At 39.0% G+C, this 20613-nt stretch overlaps 1 protein-coding gene across 1 annotated transcript in view; it reads right to left on the bottom strand.

The window, feature by feature from the left end:
• Positions 1 to 20613, bottom strand: part of NBAS (NBAS subunit of NRZ tethering complex) — a 336306-nt gene that overhangs the window by 150459 nt on the left and 165234 nt on the right. Inside the window, exons 30-35 of the mRNA XM_052647567.1 lie at positions 18553 to 18782; positions 15391 to 15503; positions 10991 to 11104; positions 5421 to 5534; positions 2812 to 2969; positions 1983 to 2072 (exon numbers count right to left, since the gene is read on the bottom strand). Of these exons, the coding sequence (XP_052503527.1) occupies positions 1983 to 2072; positions 2812 to 2969; positions 5421 to 5534; positions 10991 to 11104; positions 15391 to 15503; positions 18553 to 18782 (819 nt within the window). The remainder of the gene's footprint in view (positions 1 to 1982; positions 2073 to 2811; positions 2970 to 5420; positions 5535 to 10990; positions 11105 to 15390; positions 15504 to 18552; positions 18783 to 20613) is intronic.

Below are 20613 nucleotides of genomic sequence, written 5' to 3'. Positions count from 1 at the left end.
ACAGACTCCACAGATGAAGCTTTAAATCAGACTTCTAAAAGAACTACAAAGTATACAACTACAAATGAATTCGACAAGATGGTTACAGTCAATTTATAAAGACATGGTATATACACACACAATGGATGGTACTCAGCCATAAAAAAGAATGAAATTTTGCCATCTGCAATAACATGGATGAACTTGGAAGGTGCTGTGTTAAATGAAATGTCAGACAGAGAAAGACAAATACTGTATGAAATCACCTATATGTGGAATATAAAAAATACAACATACTAGTGAATATAACAAAAGGAAACAGAGTTACAGGTACACAGAACAAATCAGTAGTTATGAGTGAGGGAAGGGGAGGTGGGAGGGGCAAAATAGAGGTAATGGATTAAGAGATTAAAAACTATTAGGTATAAAATAAATAAGCTACAAAGACAGATTGTATAGCACCAGGAATGTAGTCAACATTATAATACCTATAAACAGAGTATGGCCTTTAAAAACTGTGAATCAACGTATGGAGATATAAAGCAAACAAAACACAAAAAATAGATAAAAACGAAAAAAGGAGCCAAGATATAGCTCACTTATCACAACAGATGTCTTCTAAAATAGTTGCTAGGAAAATGAATGACAGTTTACATTTTAAAAGTAAAGCTTACCATTTAAAGGAATCCTGTGTAAACCAATCAATAAAGATGATTATCATCTCTTTATCTAGTTAGACTACCTACTGTTTTTGACCTAAAAAAACAAAAAACAAATGCCACTTCTGTGTTGCCAGAAATAGTCATAAGAAGTTAAATTCCAGGGAGCAAAGGTTAAACAGCTAAAGAGGTATTGGTGAGTACACACCTCCTCCTTCCTTTCCCAGGACCAGCTCTCCTGAGATTCATACATATTAATACTTAATGACTCCAGACAAAATTTATTCATTAGAATTTCAATGAGGAAAGAGAAAAAGGACTAAAATTCAACAGAAAATGGACAAGGGAATTGAACAAGGAACCTCACAAAAGAGGCTTCCTCCTAAAATAAGTTCATCTCACCAGCAACCAGAAAAATGCAAATCAAAAGCATAAACAGGTATCTCAAAACACTTAAGAGGTAAAGTTTCGACAACTACCAATGCCAAAGTAGCTGGCACTACCTGGATGGCAGCAAATGGCAATCCCAGACACGGCTGCTGAGTGTGCAACGGGTAAAACCATTCAAGAGAATCATCAGGGACTATCAACTGAGGTTGAACAAACACACTTATCTGATAACACTCACCTCCAAGTCTGTACATGTGCACTAGGAACACTACAGACTGATGATATAGCATTATTTCAGTACCAAAATTGAAAATAAACCAGCGTCAGTCAGTATTAGAAAGGATAAACTGGAATGTATGCGTATAGCAATTAATCTCTATACAGCAGTAACAGTGATATCAACTGCAATACTTAAAACAGCATGGGTAAACCTCACAAATGTAATACTGAATGTAATTATTTCTATACAGTGCAAAAACAGCTAAAATTAAACTACCACTCTGGGATGGGTGTTATAGGTTTTTAAATTACTTTAAAAAAGAACAAAACACACATGGGTCTAGTTGTCAAGATGAGTCAGGATCTCCGCAAGGACAGCAAAGAGTTAGAAGGGTGTGGAAGGCTTCTCATGAGCTATTTCTTTATCTGTGTGCTAGATGCCTGAATGTTTCCTTTATGATACTTTATTAAGATGGACATCTTTATTTTATATATTTTCCCATATGAATCCCGGAGTTGGTGATGGACAGGGAGGCCTGGCCTGCTGCCGTCCATCGGGTCGCAAAGAGTCGGACACGACTGAGCGGCTGAACTGAACTGATATGAATGCTCTATTTCACACAGACACACAAAGCTTAGAAGAACAGTCTACACACACCACACACACAGTGTGAGATAATTGTTGCATTCCTCTCACAGGCACCTTTCAAACTCCTCCCTCTCACCCAGACTCACCTCTTGCAGTGCTTTACTCATCAATGGTGACATATTGATACTCTCCCCTCCTTCTGGATGGATTTGAAGATTCACTCTTTGATAAAGAATCTGAAAAAGAATACTATATATTATAATAGAACTGTTTTTAAATTTGCCTCATTTTACAATGTGGACTTGAAATTCAAAAAGCATTCTTTCGGGGGGTGGGGGGGGGTGGGGAGGGGGTATGCTATCTCCTACTGGTAACAGGCTTACTTCAGGGCTTCATGAACACCTTCCCAAGGATGCAACCACAGTTTCAAGAGCAGAATTAACTGTGGGAAACCTGATATACAATGTAATGAATCACCAGGAGATGAAAATGTGAATTCCAGAATTCTTCACATGCGTTTCTCAACTGGTGTAACAACTCCCTGATGCAGATCTAGCCTGTGAATTTTAGGAAACTGAGCTTCTCTCCAACCAAAGCCCACACCCTGCTATTTTCAAAGAGCTTCTAAGGGGATGATGCCACCACTGGTTTTAACTCACATGGTTTCCAGTATCGCACACAGGACCTCCTCTTATATATTTTGTTCTTGACAATACTAATGTTCCCCATTATATTCAATAATTTGTTTCCTAATACTATTCTCATTTCTCATACCTGTAGCCTTTCTTTACTGGAATAAAGCCAACAACACTATTTTATAGCCTAATATCTTCAAATTTGTAAGTAACAAACTATTTTTCCCATAAATAAAAATATTCATATGATTGGGAAAAAAAAAGAGCACAAACCTAAGATCCACAGACCCAACAAAATACACGTGATACAGTTCAGGATTTACTTTATTGGGAGACTTACTTCTGTCTTCAGAGAGCTGCTGGCAGCCAAGAGAAGTTCAATGCTGCTGGGAGGGCAATGTGTCAGAGCAAAAGCCATGAGCTCTTGCCTAGTGGCCAAGTCCTGGTAACCTTCTGATTGTCCTAACTGGCTACAAACATCCCAGCTTTTAGAGTAACCTGAAATATGGGCAAGAAAAAACTGATTTCACTAGAAGAAAAAAATTTTCAATCCCACTTGAAAAATTTAACAGCTTTTTACTGAGGTCTGATGTTACCAAAGCAAAGTCAGTCACAGTGATATGTATCATTGTATAAGCAGAAATACATAATGATCTAAAATAGAAAAGAAACATTAGGTGATGTTATCCAGAAAGTTCAGCAACTCTCCAGATAAGTTTTCCCGATAAACTATGCTAAATTTCAGATGGAAATGACTACAAATAATCAACGTGGCAATGACTACAGATAATTTACTAAGATTTGATGTTGAGTAAAAACAACTGAGTATCTGAATTCAGAAAGAACTGAGTGTGGCCGAAGCACTGCGTGAGCTTGTGAAAGGTCCAAACATCATCATCCCTCACCACCGCAAAAAAACAAAAATAACTGTAATTCTTCTTTCCCTTGGTTGTAAAGTGAAAATGAAAGTCACTCAGTTTTATCTGACTCTGTGCAACCCCACAGACTGTACAGTCCATGGAATTCTCCAAGCCAGAATACTGGAGTGGATAGCTGTTCCCTTCTCCAGGGGATCTTCCCATCCCAGGGATTGGTCATAACTTTTCTTCCAAGGAGTAAGCGTCTTTTAATTTCATGGCTGCAGTCACCATCTGCAGTGATTTTGGAGCCCCCCAAAATAAAGTCGGACACTGTTTCCACTGTTTCTCCATCTATTTCCCATGAAGTGATGGGACCGGATGCCATGATCTTTGTTTTCTGAATGTTGAGCTTTAAGCCAACTTTTTCACTCTCCACTTTCAGTTCATCAAGAGGCATTTTAGTTCCTCTTCACTTTCTACCATAAGGGTGGTGTCATTTGCATATCTGAGGTTACTGATATTTCTCTCAGCAATCTTGATTCCAGCTTGTGTTTATTCCAGTCCAGCGTTTCTCATGATGTACAGAGACAGTGCCAAAAATACAGTCAGAGTCTGACTCTCAGCAGAGGGATTTTCCTCCTTATTTGAAGGAGATCCAGTTAGAAAGTAGGTCTTATCTCTAAGTACAAAGCCCTTGGCCCAGGATAATTTCTCTAAATATACAAAGTCAGAATTAATCCAAGTACTATCCTTATAGGAATAAATCTAATACAAAGCTAAGTAAATGATAGTGAATTAAGACAATGATTTTCCAGAATACCATAACTATTCTGGACTGAACAGTGCACAATCACTAGGTTAATATTTGACAGTTTTTTCATGAAACCAGTTTTCCAGTGCTGAGGTTATAAAGTGTTAAGCTTTTTCCCAGTTTTCAACATTTTCACAGATGTACTGCCAAACTGTCCCCCTAACCAAACTTCACTCAGGCTTCTCTGAGTCCTCTTCTAAACGAGGCCTCTACCTTGGCCCAGCCTTTGCTGAACCTGTTATAACCCAGTTTCAGTCAAGAATCCTGCCAAGTCAGTTTAAAGAGAATATCTGATCACCCTGGCCTGCCACCAGTAAGTCGGTTTAGTACAAATGCCTCTATCCTGGATGTCTCATCACTGTCATTTTTCAACCATTGTTGATCCCCTCAACCTGATCCTCGGTGATAAATTCCCAGCTGTCTTTTCTGTATTTGGAGTTGAGCCTGATTTCTCTCCCATTACGGAAGTCCTGAATAAAGTCTTCCTTACCATTTTTAACAAGTGTCAGAATAATCATTTCTTTTACCAGTATACAGCAAGTTTACAAATCATCAGTGTGCAACACCAGGAGGTATCACACAGTGAAGCACTGCATTGCTAGCCATGCAGAGACACGCACAGGCAGTAGGTAAACAGCTAAGTGTGCCTGAGTTTCCACACACTCAGGCACAACTACAAAAAGCAGATCATTTAGCCCAGAGCCTATGAAAAACATTACTGGCTACTCCTCTGGGGAATATGCTCTTTCACAGAGAAATTATTCCACAATAACAACTGCTTATCCTCCAGAGACTTGAGTTATAATTTCAATATCAGTGGCAAGCTACTTCCCAACTGCTCAAATTCGAAAAGCATTTTGTGACCTTTTAAAGAAATTAAAGGATAGAAATGCTAACAATGTAGTCACAAATTACAAAGATACTTCAAATTTGAAGTTTTTCTTTTATATGACAAATACATAAAATATTTACATAATATATTTTGTAATATTTTAAAATTAAAATATTTTACATAAAATTGCTATTAAAATTATGAGCCAGCTTTTAATATGGAATGGAAAGCAACCATATCCCAGATAAAACATAACCCCTTGAGCCCATTAAAGTATTTACATTAATATACAAGCACATGGAATACCTACTTATCAGTGCTCACAAAACATCTCCCAAGGCTTATGAACACAGTGTGGCTGGCTTATCAATTAGACCAAGTGTTTCAAAAGAGACCGCTTCCATGAGAGAGAACATGAGCAAAGTGTCAAGTGGTGTCTACTTCACCTGTAGCCATCAGCTCCTGACAATGCACATTGGCAGCTTTGTAGTCATGGAAACGCAGTGCCTGCTCCACTAGAAGGATGAGAACCTGTCCACGCCTTTCTTCTGGGTCTTCACCTGTAAACACATGCAAACAACTTACTGTTTGGGGCAGTACTGATTGACAGAGGAGTTCCTTATCTCTATCTTTCTAATTAATTCTCAAATGAAAAACAGAGATTAGATTTTTATAAGACCACAGGACAAAAGGTCAAGGCCACTTAGACCTTTCAATCTGGTTATTAATCATGAAATTATCACTCAGTCTCCAAAGTAATCAATGATTAATATTGGCCCCATACAAAATATAAATTGGTACAACCATTTATGGAGAACAGTACAGAGGTTCCTTAAAAGGTAAAAATAAAACTATCATATGATCCGTCAGTCCCACTGCTGGACATGTATCCAGAGAAACCCATAAACCAAAAGGCTGCCTGCACCCCCATGTTCACTGCGGCACTGTCTACAATAGCCAAGACATGGAAGCAACCTAAACGTCCATCAACAGAGGAATGGGTAAAGAAGATGTGGGACACAGATACACGGGCATATTACTCAGCCATAAAAGAGCGTGAAATAGTGCCATTTGCAGCAACACGGATGGACCTAGAAATCGTCACAGTGAGTGAAGTGAGACAAGGACAAATACATTATGATATCACGCAGACATGGAATCCAATTTTTTTAAAAAAGAAATGAAATTATTACAGAACAAAAACAGACTAACCTAACAAAAACAAACTCGGTGGGGAGGGATAAATGAGAAACCTGAGATGAACACATATACACTATTATATACAAGATACATAACCAACAAGGACCTACTTTATGGCAAATGAAACTCTACTCAATATTCTGTGATAATCTATATGAGTGAAAAATCTAAAAAAGAATGAATATATGTACATTTATAACCAGATCACTTCACTGTACACTAATACAACACTGTAAACCTGTGATACTCCAGTAAAATACAGATATACCAGCCCCAGACCAGCCATTCCAATGTAGGTAGGTAAAGGAAAAGTTTTTCTCCAAATAGGGAATTTAAACATTTTCCCTATTTATTCTAGTATTTGAATGTTCTAATTCTAATCAATAATGACAAATAAAAAGACAAAAACCATAAATACAAAGTAAAATGGATTTAAACTTTATAGTTTCATTGTGAGAATGTTAGTTTGTATATCAGGTGATCTGAGCAGGTGGCTAAAAGAAAAAACACACTTGAAAACAATGATTCTAGAAAAGTCCTACAAAGAAAACCAAGTTCACAGGGAGAAAAGCCGGCAGTACAACCAGACTAGAAATCGACTGAAGAAAATGGTCTAAATGTTTAGTTTGAAGAAAATACTAACAGTAGTAGGACAAAACCTTGAATATACGAAATATAATTTAAACTATGTCCACCAATTCTTTGGTACGCCCTTCTAAAGATGGAGCTTACTGCCTCTCCCCTTGAATGGGGATGGCTAGTGATTTATTTCTAACAGAATAAGCTGTAAACGATGGTGTCTGACTGCCAAGAGGAGGTTGTAAAAAAACACTACAGGCTCTGCCCTGGTCTCTGGATCAACTGCTCCAGGAGAAAGCCAGGAGTCGCCTTGTTTAGAGGATGCCTGAGAAGCCTCATGGAGAGCTCCCTAGGGCAAGGGGCTGAGGCTCTGACAACCAGACAGAGGGTAATGCAGGCCTGTTCCAACAGCTGTGGAAGCCATCTCAGGCTCACCCAAGCCCAGTCAACTTCAAGCAGAGCCTATAAGTATTTCCCTTGAACTTGGGAGGGCCTGTGTGACTGCTTCCATGAATAAGACACAATAGGGATGAAGCTGCCCAAATTCCAAAGCTAAATTACAGCAAAATGACATGAAACTTTTGCTGGTTTCTCTTATATGCAGAGTACATCATGAGAAACGCTGGGCTGGAAGAAACACAAGCTGGAATCAAGATTGCCGGGAGAAATATCAATAACCTCAGATATGCAGATGACACCACCCTGACAGCAGAAAGTGAAGAGGAACTAAAATGCCTCTTGATGAAACTGAAAGAGGAGAGTCAAAAAGTTGGCTTAAAGCTCAACATTCAGAAAACGAAGATCATGGCATCTGGTCCCATCACTTGATGGGAAATAGATAGGGAAACAGTGGAAACAGTGTCAGACTTTATTTTTGGGGGCTCCAAAATCACTGCAGATGGTGACTGCAGTCATGAAATTAAAAGATGCTTACTCCTTGGAAGGAAATGTATGACAATCCTAGATAGCATATTAAAAAGCAGAGACATTACTATGCCAAAAAAGGTCCGTCTAGTCAAGGCTATGGTTTTTCCAATGGTCATGTATGGATGTGAAAGTTGGACTGTGAAGAAAGCTGAGCACTGAAGAATTGATGCTTTTAATCTGCGGTATTGGAGAAGACTCATGAGAGTCCCTTGGACTGCAAGGAGATCCAACCAGTCCATCCTAGAGGAGATCAGTCCTGGGTGTTCACTGGAAAGACTGATGCTAAAGCTGTAACTCCAATACTGTGGCCACCTCATGCAAAGAGCTGACTCATTGGAAAAGCCTCTGATGTTGGGAGGGATTGGGGGCAGGAGGAGAACAGGACAACAGTGGATGAGATGGCTGGAAGACATCACCGAATCAATGGAGATGTGTTTGGGTAGACTCTGGGAGTTGGTGATGGACAGGGAGGCCTGGCGTGCTGCGATTCATGGGTCGCAAAGAGTCAGACACGACTGAGCGACTGAACTGAACTGAACTTGGGATACTGGCTCTGGGAGCCCTCGGCCACCACATAAGAAATCCAGGTAGTCTGACAACAAAATAAGGAAAGATGGTAAGGACAAATCACATAGAGAAGAGAAAGCCCGAGCTACTCCAGCCCCCAGCTTTTTCAATCTTCTCAGCCCAGGTGCCAGACATGTGAACAAAGCAGTCTTTGAGATGAGCACAGCCCTAACTGCAATATCTGACTGCAGTTTCATAAAAGACCCTGAACTGCCCGGTCAACTTTCAGAACTGGGAGAGATAAGAGGACATGACTGTTGTTATTTTAAGCTGCTAGGTTTCGGGGTGGTTTGTAAAGCAGCAATAAATAACCGCAGCATTCTGTAAGCTTCAGATACATGTTACCTGCCTGCGATCCCTTTCTTAACACCACTCCGCCCCCAGCTAAACATTACAGTTGTCTTTCAGATTCTCTAACATCTGTTTACGGAAGTCATGGACTACCCTCCTACCCCATGATGCAACATAGTTCTCTGCTCCTGCAGCCCCCTAAGATGCTCAATTCCCAGAGGGCAGCAGGTATGTAACAGAACTCTGTATTCAAAGTACCTGACAAAGTGGTATTACTTTCCTCTCTGGGGCCTCTATTTCCCCAGAATGCCAGTAAGGAGAGCCTGCAGTGAACAGCAGAAGAGCCAGTGTGTTAAAAGGGCACAGAAGGGAGCTGGCACACAGCAGTCACGGATACACAGTAGCTATCATGTGCACTCAGGGGGCTCACAATAAAAGCTCCACTTTGAATGAAATATGGATAATAGTCTTCTCTTTTAATGATACTGGACTGAAGTTATAACACAGATTCCACATTCAAGTTTGTGAAACAGAGGTGGTGAAGTTGAGATGGTTCCAAATAGGAGAACTAAAATAGCTGCAACAAAGAAAAGCGATTTGAACACCAGGTGTTCCACACAAATGTACTCGGCAGGACTGAAGAGTAATGTTCATACCATTAAAAATGCAGGCCTATCTTGATCACTGATATTCCTATTTTTAGGTCAGTGTCACAGGGATAAAAATGGAAATTAACAATAGTAGGCAGGTACATGGAAAATGTAGACAGCATCCCTGACTGCTTCATTAGTGTCTATGAACTGGATCCTTATGAAATTCTTCCCTGATGATCAGAGTGCTTTCAAGTTTACAAAGTGCTTTCGTATGCATTAACTCATGGGAGTCTCATAACCTAGACTTAAAACAGGGGGTGTCACTCCTACTTCCCAGAAGCTGAAGCTTAAGTCATTTAGCAGATGAATAGGAGAGTAAGGATGGGACCAGTCTTCAGACCCCACACTCAACTTCTCTGCAGCCTTCCAAGATACTTCCCGATGGCTGCCTGGCCCCCAAGGCCAGGGGTAAAAATGCTAGTGTTATGCTTTCAGAAAAGGACACCTGACATAACTATAAAGCCTTAAGAAGAAGAGTTCTATTTAGATTTTAAAACATAAATGTGTCTACCAAATATACATATACATATATATATATTTACTTAAAGCTCAAAATATAAACAAAATCCTCTTTACTTTTTTTAAGCTAAACATGGAATTTAACCCCATTTTAACTAAAAACAATTTCTGGGGTTAAAAGCATCTTCAGGCAGGACTAGATCTTGAGGCATGTAGGCTGCCACTGGGGGGTTTTCCTTCTCTGTCTTAAATGGATTCATTTTCAGAAAACTGATCAGACAAACGACTGTCCAGCATCCCCAAAGTTGTATCCTTACAAATTTAATTTAGAAAAGAAGAATGTGCCTCTGTCTTCCTGTGTTTATATATCAAACGTCAGGAAAGATTGTGATTGATTTTTCTTGAGTGGCATGGTCCTCTCTGCACTGGCAGGTGGACAGAAGGTGCTGGCAGGACGACAGTGCCAATCACTGTGGCAAAGCAGGTTGACTGGCAAGTCTCCTGGGGTCACATGGGCTGGGAGAGGGACGGGGTCCCAAAGGAAGACCACTTAGCAAACCAACAGACATGTCCAGTATAGACAGCTGGTGTTTCGAGTCAGCGGGCAGGCTCCTGTTCATTCTTTTAGTTAAAATGGGAAGGTATCTGTCACAAAATTGTGCTGGATTTGAAAATCTTAAGCTGCACACTTTAAAATCTGTTTAAAAAGATGAGGACGCACTTGAAGATGTCCATCAGGTGGGATACACATTGGATGAGTCAAAAATACGAAAGAAAAATGTGAAAAGACTGGTTAGCACACAGTGTGACACATGAAGTCTAGACTCAGAAATGCTCTGTGACTTCACCCTGCTGAGCGAGATCCTTAACTTCTCTGACCTTCAATTCCCCTCATAAAACAGGAAGAAAACATCAACATCATTTAACAGAAAATGAAATAAGATAATGCATGTGAAAACCTGGCCAAACAGTAAATGCACAAATTTTTCTAAGTAATTATTCAGGTTCAAAAATATTATACCAAATGTGGAAATGGAAGGTGAACTAGCTGAGCTGGCCTGTCCTACTTTTTAAGCTTTCTGGTTATAAACGGTAACTCTGACTTCTGTTTCTGACCCTGCATGACCATGGAACCCCAAATAAGTCTGCCTTCATTTAAAAGACAGAGGTCCAAGCAGCTCAACATAGGAACACATTTTTATAACATGCCAATCTTGCTGGAAAAGACAAAATCTTGCTGAAAAGCAGCTCCTCTCACACCTAGTAGTGCACATTCCAGTGTTTTCCTAAGATGATGCACAGAATAACACAGATTCTGCAGTTAAGCATTCAAACCTTACCTGCTACCCTCAGCAGCTCAGCAAGGCCCAGCAGCTTGGTGGACTGCTTGTAACACATGGGGGACTGGCAAATACACTCCTTGATGAGGCCGATCCGATCAGAGCACAAGCGCACTACAAAGAAAGACACACTGATGACTTGTGACCAGGGACACAACAAAGGTATGATGACCTTCCCAATTTAAGGCAAATGAACAAAATGAAAACTGTGTTTACCCCCAGATCAATAAGAATTAAGTAAAAGACAATTTAAAAAAATAATAAAGTTATTGTTGATTCTGAATATAATAATGTACAAAAAAGATCCTTTATCACCAAAGTTCTGAAATACAGCAAGTGAACTGACATTCTGAAATTAAGAGAGAAGTGCTGCATTTTCAAATCAGGACTAACAGAAAATTTTAAAGACAGTGGTATTTGTCTTTGAAAATTTCATGTACCTCCTTGTACACCTGTTTGCCCACCATACCTCAGCTTCCCCAAATCCATTCCAAATTCCAAATATCCACTTTCTACCTCTGCCATATCACTTCAGTTGGGACAGTAAAAGTCCTTGAAGCACTCACTGGTCCAATTTATATAAATGACATAAAGGAGAAAGGTAGTAGCTTTTCTTTGGAACAGGCTTTTGGAGGAAGGGTAAATTTTTATTGGGATTAAATTTCAGACTTTCAGAAAGGTTGCAAGAATGATACAAAGAAATCCTCTAAATAGTTTTCGCCAAGATTAACCCAGAATTTTCAGTATTCAAGATATAATTTTCAGGACTATCTAGGGAATATTTTACTATTATCTCCATCTGAGGTAGGTAAAGTTCAAAGCCATTAAGTTGACAGGTCAAAGTGGGCTGAATCAGAATCTAAATACAAGAAGACAAAATCACAACTGTATGTAATGCCTAGCAGGGTGTTAGTCCCTCAAAGCAAGGGGTACCCTTTCGTTATTTTGGTTGCTAGAATAAATGTGCCTAAATTAATTTTTATTGAATGTAAGGAAAGGAGCATGGAGAGAGGAGAAGGAAGGGACAGGAGTGGAGGGAAAGAGGGAGAAGGCAAAAGAGGGTAAGACCACTCTAATTCTGCCAGCATTAAGAGGAACTCCAAGGAAAATCATAAAATGACAGCTGATACTTACAGAGCTCTTACTATATCCCAAACACTGTAAACATAACAGACTTAATCTTTGTAAGAAATTCAATAAGATGCTTATTAATACACTCATTCTGTAAACAAGAAAAGTTAAATACAAAGAAAAGTTAAGAAGAGTGTCCAGTTATTCAGCAATACGTGAAAAAGTGGGTTTCCCTTGTGGCTCAGATGATAAAGAATCTGCCTGCAATGCAAGGGACCCAGGTTCGATCCCTGGGTCAGGACTATCCGCTGGAGGAGGAAATGGCAACTCACTCCAGTATTCCTGCCTGGAACATCCCATGGACAGAGGAACCTGGCAGGCTACAGTCCATGGGGTGGCAAAGAGTCAGACACAACTGAGTGACTAACCCTAACGGACCTAAGGCTGGGCTTAACACAACACTCTTAAGTCTGGAAAATTGATGGACTCTATTGTAGAAAGAACACAGAGATAACTGAAATATCTTAAATTGGTTCGCTTGAAAATAAGAATACTTTGGCCACCTCATGCGAAGAGTTGACTCACTGGAAAAGACTCTGATGCTGGGAGGGATTGGGGGCAGGAGGAGAAGGGGACGACAGAGGATGAGATGGCTGGATGGCATCACGGACTCGATGGACGTGAATCTGAGTGAACTCCGGGAGTTGGCGATGGACAGGGAGGCCTGGCATGCTGCGATTCACGGGGTTGCGAAGAGTCAGACACGACTGAGCGACTGAACTGAACTGAATACAACACAGACACCCAAGGTAGAAGGAAAAGTGCACACACAAACACATCATAGGCGACCCTTACATAAGGAATCAATTTTATACATTTCTGATCCTGTTTTCTATTAACTCATGCATTATATCTAGCAATACTAGCCTTCACCGCTGGAAACATCAACTCTGATAGTGTAGGCAAGAAGGGCATCAAAACAAAGCAAAGTGTACTATTGTACACTGGCTACAATAAAAAAAAATAGCTGGATCATAAGTCTTTAAATATCAAGTTATTCTGTTGATCCAGTATTACTGATGAACATGAAAACAGCTTAAACCTAAACTGCACCTGTGGCATAAATACAACAAACAGTACAGAAAAGGAATATTCCATCTCCACATCCGGGAGTCATTCTAATAGGAAACTCCAAATCAATATATAAACTGAAAAGCTGTCAGGACATGAAAGCAACATCTTTCTTAAGACTCTCCTCAGTTCGGAAGTTTCTCAGCGAGGTGGAAGGTTTGGTTGAAAATATTTAAATCCATCAGCTGAATTGTAAACATTGCTAATTGAGTACCACAGAAAAATCAGAGCTCAATATAACTTTCAAACTTCAGTAGCATTTGGGAAACCATTTTTTTTTTTGTATTGTATCAATCTGCTTGGATTAAATAGCTAGCTAAAAGATACATACAGAGTCAAAGCTATAATGGCCTGACCTAACAAGAGATACAAGAAGGACAAAAGTTTCATACTACTTTGGACTCTCTCATGATTGAAATCTTCAATTAAAAATATACGTATTGGGGAGGTGGTTAATGATTTAAGACATCTGGGAATAAACTAAAAATGCTTGCTGGTAACTCTGATTCATCCTCACAATTTAAAGAAGGTTTGAGCTCAAAAATTAAATGAATGGTACAAGTGAATAGACTTTTCTAGCGATTTAACAATCACCTTGAATATACCTATTTAAGATGCTGCAGGATACTTAAAATCACATACTTATTACTTTCAAACAATAATCAAGATAATAGTAATACCACCTTTAAAAAATCTTAGATATTTGTCTGACAAGCAGAACTTTCATTTTTAGTAAAACTACAGTGGAAACCCACACGAGAATGTCTCCACTGGCTGACATTCCCTGAGACCCATCTGACTCAAATAATCTCAGAGGATAAACACACCAAGGAACCTGTAACAGACTATCATTGATCAATGATATTAGAAGTTTTTCTTTTTTAAAAAAAAACAAACACCAGAGACACAATTCCAGTGAAAATATATCAAAAACCAGAGATGAAAAGAACCTAGCGAAACCTCTCCTACTTCCAATTCTGAACATTTCCAGAGTTAGAATAAAGATGAGAGCCCTTTGCTGTACACCTGAAACTAACACAACACTGTCAGTCAATTACACTTCAATAAAAAAATTAAAAATCTTTTTTAAGAATAAAGATCAGAGATTACATGGAAACTAGCCAAGCATACCGCGAATCACCAAACATACTCACTTCATTTAGGGCACTGAGGTGCAGGATTTGAAGCCACAGAAAATCTCTCTCCTGCTTATCAGGTGAGGTTCAGGACACTGGGAGATGCCCACTGTCCCAAAAGGACAGATGACTTCTTTGGGCTGGTACTAATAAGATCCGTCTAGTCAAGGCTATGGTTTTTCCAGTGGTCATGTATGGATGTGAGAGTTGGACTGTGAAGAAGGCTGAGTGCTGAAGAATTGATGCTTTTGAACTGTGGTGTTGCAGAAGACTCTGAGAGTCCCTTGGACTGCAAGGAGATTCAACCAGTCCATTCTGAAGGAGATCAACCCTGAGATTTCTTTGGAAGGAATGATGCTAAAGCTGAAAGTCCAGTACTTTCGCCACCTCATGCGAAGAGTTGAGTCACTGGAAAAGACTCTGATGCTGGGAGGGGTTGGGGGCAGGAGAAGAAGGGGACGACCGAGGATGAGATGGCTGGATGACATCACTGATTCAATGTACGTGAGTCTGAGTGAACTCCGGGAGTTGGTGATGGACAGGGAGGCCTGGAGTGCTGCGATTCATGGGGTCTCAAAGAGTCGGACACGACTGAGCGACTGAAGTGAACTGAACTGAATCTGACTTCCACCTTTAGGTAAAAGAACTTGAGCAGTGCTAACATACTGTTAGTAATTTAACTCTAAACAACAATTTCCTGTCATTTCCTCTATTAAAAAAAATACGGATTCAATTAAAGAATATTCTACAGTAAGCATAAAAAGAAATAAACTATTATCATTTAGAGCTACTTCTAAATTATGCAACTGAAACAAATAAATTTCAATCCAAAACTGATGTAAACATGAAACTCTCACCTGTAATCCCCAATTTCTCTTTTTGCTTTTATCCAACAGCCTCACTGCTGTACTAATGTCACTGAAAAATGGGACAGAGGGCAGAACCTATTGCTAATGGATTAAATGACCAAAAGTACTCTTTATTTCGACACCTAAACAGGAATACTTGTGAATTTATGCAAAATAAGTTAATAAAAGTGCAACACTTAAGTAGAAAACTCACCTTGCAAAGGCAAGATCTTCACCCCAAATTCTTCAAGGCACCCCAGGGCCTGGATAAGATCGAGCTCCTCTTGAATGGCAGGAGGTCGATCTGTTATCAGCTGTAAACAGCACCTAGGACAAAATCATTTTTAACGTGGAAAAGTAGCATATGTTCAGCTAAACTGCCCTTCTATGATCGACAACACAGAGATCCAACACATTTATCAGACAGCAACTTCCTTCCAGGTATTCTGCTAGAGGCTTCCTGATCTCTTACTTAATCCTCACAGCAAGCCTGGAGACAGAGAAATATCACCACTTGCTTTGCAAGGAAGCCAAAACTGAAGCTCAGATGTGAGCGATTTGCGCAGGTTACAGCTCGTAAGGTATCAGAGGATAAAGCAAGATAGGTTAGCTCTGGGCTTAGTGCTCTGTTTACTGTTAACCTCAAAGATAATGATGATATAAAAAGGATTAAGCAAAAAGACAGAATTCAGATAATTTCCAGTTATTCTTCTAAGGAAAGCAGAAATGTCTTGATTTCGGTCACAACTCTGTCTCTCAAAGGAAAAAAGAATAACCTAACAAAGTGCACAAGAGACATTTTGCTGATCAGAAACAATCAGTTGTTGATGCAGTACTGAGATAAATACAAGTGACAGTGACTTGATAACTAAGAATTTGTGATACCTATGGAGGATTTTAAGCAAATTTTGTGAAACTCAGAGAAAGCATACTTGATAAATTTTAGTTAACAACAAATCTATTTTCTGAAAGATGCACATAGAGGAACAGTGCAGAGAAGGCACTAGCACCCCACTCCAGTACTCTTGCCTGGAAAATCCGCTGAATGGAGGAGCCTGGTGGGCTGCAGTTCATGGGATCGCTCAGAGTCAGACACGACTGAGCAACTTCACTTTCACTTTTCAGTTTCATGCACTGGAGAAGGAAATGGCAACCCACTCCAGTGTTCTTGCCTGGAGAAGCCCAGGGACGACAGAGCCTGGTGGGAGGCCGTCTGTGGGGTCGCAGAGAGTCGGACACGACTGAAGCGACTTAGCAGCAGAGGAACAGTGGAGCATGAGACTAGAAAGGACAGGCAGAGGTCAGGCCATGAAGAGCGAAAGAGTCTAAGATCCTGGACCATCACAGGAAGATGTCTAGGCCAGTGTCTACCTACATGACCAACTGACAGATATAGGCCTATCTTCTTCTTGCAAAAATTAGGGCAGATAAGCACTAACACATACTACCGGTTCAAGGGTAAACAGTATATAACCTATTTATGGTATCTACGAAAATTCCAACTGCATTTACCTTTGAAAACAGGAATTCCAGTTTTAGGAATTTATACTACAGATAAGCTCTTTTTGAAATGAAATGCACTAAATCAGGAACTAATTAAATAAACTATACAAAAGTCAAGCAATGGAATATTCTACAACCACCAAAATAGAATGCAACAAACCCATAAGCACTTACACAGAAAAACCCTACATAAAGACAGCGAGTGAATAAAACAAACCAGAGAAAGGTATGGACAGGTAGCAAGCACCTGTGACTTAGGAAAGAAGAATGTAATATTCAATAAGATATTCCAGAAGGATACACAGGAAATAAATTAAAAGTATAGACAGCATTCAAGATAGTGGAACTATAATGAGGAGAAAGACATTGTCCATAGCTTATCTTTCTGTATTTTATCTCGTGCCTGCATTGCTTCTTCAATTAAAAAAAATAGTAAATAAATAATAATTTAATCAATAAGAATGGATGGCTATTCTCTATTTCAATAAAACTGTAAACAATTAAATATATCTGAGCTCACAAGTCACAATCAGTTGGTGCAACATTATACACATATGACATTTTTAAAATTAAAGTGTGTCCTTATAGGAGAAATTCCATGGACAGCAGAGCCTGGCGGGCTATGGTCCATGGGGTTGCAAAGAGTTGGACACGGCTGAGCAACTAACACTTTCATTTCACTTTCATAGGAGAGAGGAGATGGATGAAAGGAAAATACTGCAAGTATAGTTTTTAAAATGATCTCTAGCAGCATCTGTCAAGAAGATTTAGGTCAAACACAACTCCCAGTTTCAAAGGCTGTTCTATTTGATATTTTCATCATCTGAAATAGAAATACTATCCCTTGGGAAAGAAGAAAAAATTTACTAACTATTTTAAACAACTTTGTCAAGTTTAATAACATGCCTTGAGAAAACATGACTCTGTGATAAGATTTCACTGGGCAGGGCCGGGGTGGGGGGGGGGCGGGGGGGGGGGGGGAGTTTGGGGGGGAAATGTTACCTTTAAAAGTCTTGCTAGAGTTGAAGCAACTACTAGTCATTTGAGGGGAAAAGTAACTAAATAACTATCACCATCTTTACACCAAAATAATCCAAATAAGCCTAAAATTTCAATGCAAAAATAAAACTGAAGTAGTAAGAAAAGAATATTAAAAATGACTTTAATGATCTTTGGAATTAAAGGTCTTTCAAAGTCTGACACAAAAGACAGAAACCTTATGTAAGAGAAAAGAATAACAATTACAATTTTTAGAAATTCTAAATAGCCATTTGAAAGATAAAGTCTATACAATAAAAAGCTGGCAACATAGTTAAGCCATTAAGAGAGGCAAAGGCTTAAAGTTCTACATGCAAATTAAAAAAAAAAAAAAAGCTCCTAAGAATCAATACCAAGAAAAAGGGACGCTAATTTTCCTATACAACAGGCCAAGAGAAGAATAGAATCCCTAGTCCATAAATTTCCACTTGGAAGAGACTTTTGGGTTTTATTATCTAATCAGGTCTCCTGTCCCTAAGCAGACTGGAAGCCATGTAAAGGATACAGACATGACCTAATGCGCTAAAATTTTCCAGAACCTGGATTTACAGGCTACAACATGAATTTCTTCCAATAGAAGAAAAATATAACCTTACAGAAATTCAGCTAGAATCACTGTGGGAAAGTGTGCTAGAGAAAAAGGCTCATAAGCTAATGAACACTCATGATATAATTAAGTTTTCTTCCTATATTCAAGCACTAAGCAACTGTACCCCAAATGGAAGGGTCACTCTGTACTTGTGATAACGTATTTTGTAAATCAGAGAATAAAACCAACAATGCAGTGTGTGTATTCTGACCCCATTCTCTCTTATGGAGAACACAGTTCCTCTACCTGGCCAGATCCATGCAGGTGTCAGTGAGGTTGGTAGAAGAATTGAAGTACTCTCTGCTGGCTGCCAGAACCAAGTCAATACTTTTTCCGTAACTGACCCTGTATTGGGTTTTTCCTTTATGGGCTATACTAGTTGGTGGATTTATTGAGCAACCACTGCAGTGCATCATCTGCCCAGCCAGGTGGATGTTCTCAAGGCGACTGGAACACAGAAGACTTTCTGTAAATATCTGGGGAAAAGAACAAAATAGAATTAGTGCTTAGAAAGGGAGGACTCAGTTCTCAACACAATGGAAGCTCCGATATCCAAGAATAATAAACTTTAAAAATACATCCATTCTACAAGTAGAGGTTGCACAATACCGTGAATGTACCTCAGTGACAATGAAACATACTTTAAAATGCTTAATTTTATGTTATGTGAACTTCACCTCAATTTAAAAAATATTCCCTCTTTTAGCAAGAAGAACTAATTTAACTGAACAAACTAATGGTAAGCATACTTTCATGTATTTCAATGAACACTTAAGTAAAATACCTAAAGTTCCTTCTCACTAAAACCAAGTCCATTAGACATACTGTCCCACACTCGGGTTGAATTATAACATTTTTATTTTTTAAAAGAAAATCTTTGAATATGGTGCACATAATTAATGACTGCTTAAAGCACATAAAGTCAGTCTCAGAAGTGTACGTGCATGCTCAGTCTATCAGCCACGTCTGACTCTTTGCAACCCCACGGACTGTAGCCCGTCAGGCTCCTCTGTCCCTGGGATTTCCCAGCCAAGAATACTGGAGTGGGTTGCCATTTCCTTCTCCAGGGGACCTTCAGTCTCACTAAATACCTAAGCTACAAATATTCTCCTTACACCTCATCACTAGAATGACAATACACCACGTGACATTTTTTTGGCCAATCTGCAAATTAAAAACTATTTAAATACAACAGAAGCTACTTGATGGAAGGTAGCTGTGCAAATACCACAGCATTTTACAAGGCAACTAACAGCACCAATTAACATAAAATTTATTCTATAACTCAGGTTATTTACTTATTCCAAAAGAGTCTCATTAAAGAAATAAATTTAAGCCCACACTAATCATATCGATATATAAATCAGCACAAGAACTTCCCTGGGAGAACGTCCCCGGAATAACGTCCCCGGGGCTGCTCTTTCCTATCACGCCACTGCTGGATGAGGACAGAAATAGAAGCAAGAACTGAAAAGAACATTTAATGGACAGGCAAGAGTTTCCTTATAAAAAGGAAGGCTACCCAATTTTCATAAGATCTCCTTACTTTCAATTGTTCTAAGCTTCTGGAAAAGGTAGTTTTAGACAGGCTTTCACTAAAATGACTGGCAAGGATAAAATTACTAATCTCCAACAAGGGATCTGCTATAAAATACATATTGTGGCAGAAAGCAAATTATCAGGAAGTAACCCTAACCACTTATACAACAGGAGAAAATGGCTCACTCCAAGTGACCAAAATGACTTAGGTGTAACAATTTCTCTTTTTCTTTGATTTATTCAGGTAAGCCATAGAGACTCAATGCCCGATACTTAAAATTACAATTCACTCCTATTATTTTAAAGGTTTTGCTGAAATGAACAGTACATATTTCTGCTCTACAGGCTATATAGAACTCATGCACTTTATCAAAATTGGGCCAATGAGATTTCAAATTAATTTCCAAGAACAGGTAAACCGAATATAACGGCCACAAGTCAGTAAGACAATACAGCATAATTTAAACAGCACTAAAATATTTTAAAATGCCACATCTGGGTTATCCTCTAGAATCAGTTTAAGACAGTTATAATATGCTTTAAAATGTTTTCTCAAAGGAGAAAGACTAACAGCACAAAGTTGTTAAAATATCAAAGCCTAATACAAATGTGTTAAAATATAACAAAAACGATTTAATATGTCAAGCTGTTATGATAGATTACACAAAAGTGAGTTCGAGTGTAATATATTTAACGCCAATTTTTCAGTCAGAATCAGAAAATACCAGGAAATAATGCTACGCACACTTAAAAACTACTTTAAGCATA

Source organism: Budorcas taxicolor, chromosome 11 (assembly GCF_023091745.1).
Source record: "Budorcas taxicolor isolate Tak-1 chromosome 11, Takin1.1, whole genome shotgun sequence".
Lineage (NCBI taxonomy): Eukaryota > Metazoa > Chordata > Mammalia > Artiodactyla > Bovidae > Budorcas > Budorcas taxicolor.
Note: the sequence above shows the minus strand (reverse complement) of the source record. Positions and strands in the feature narration are given on the sequence as shown.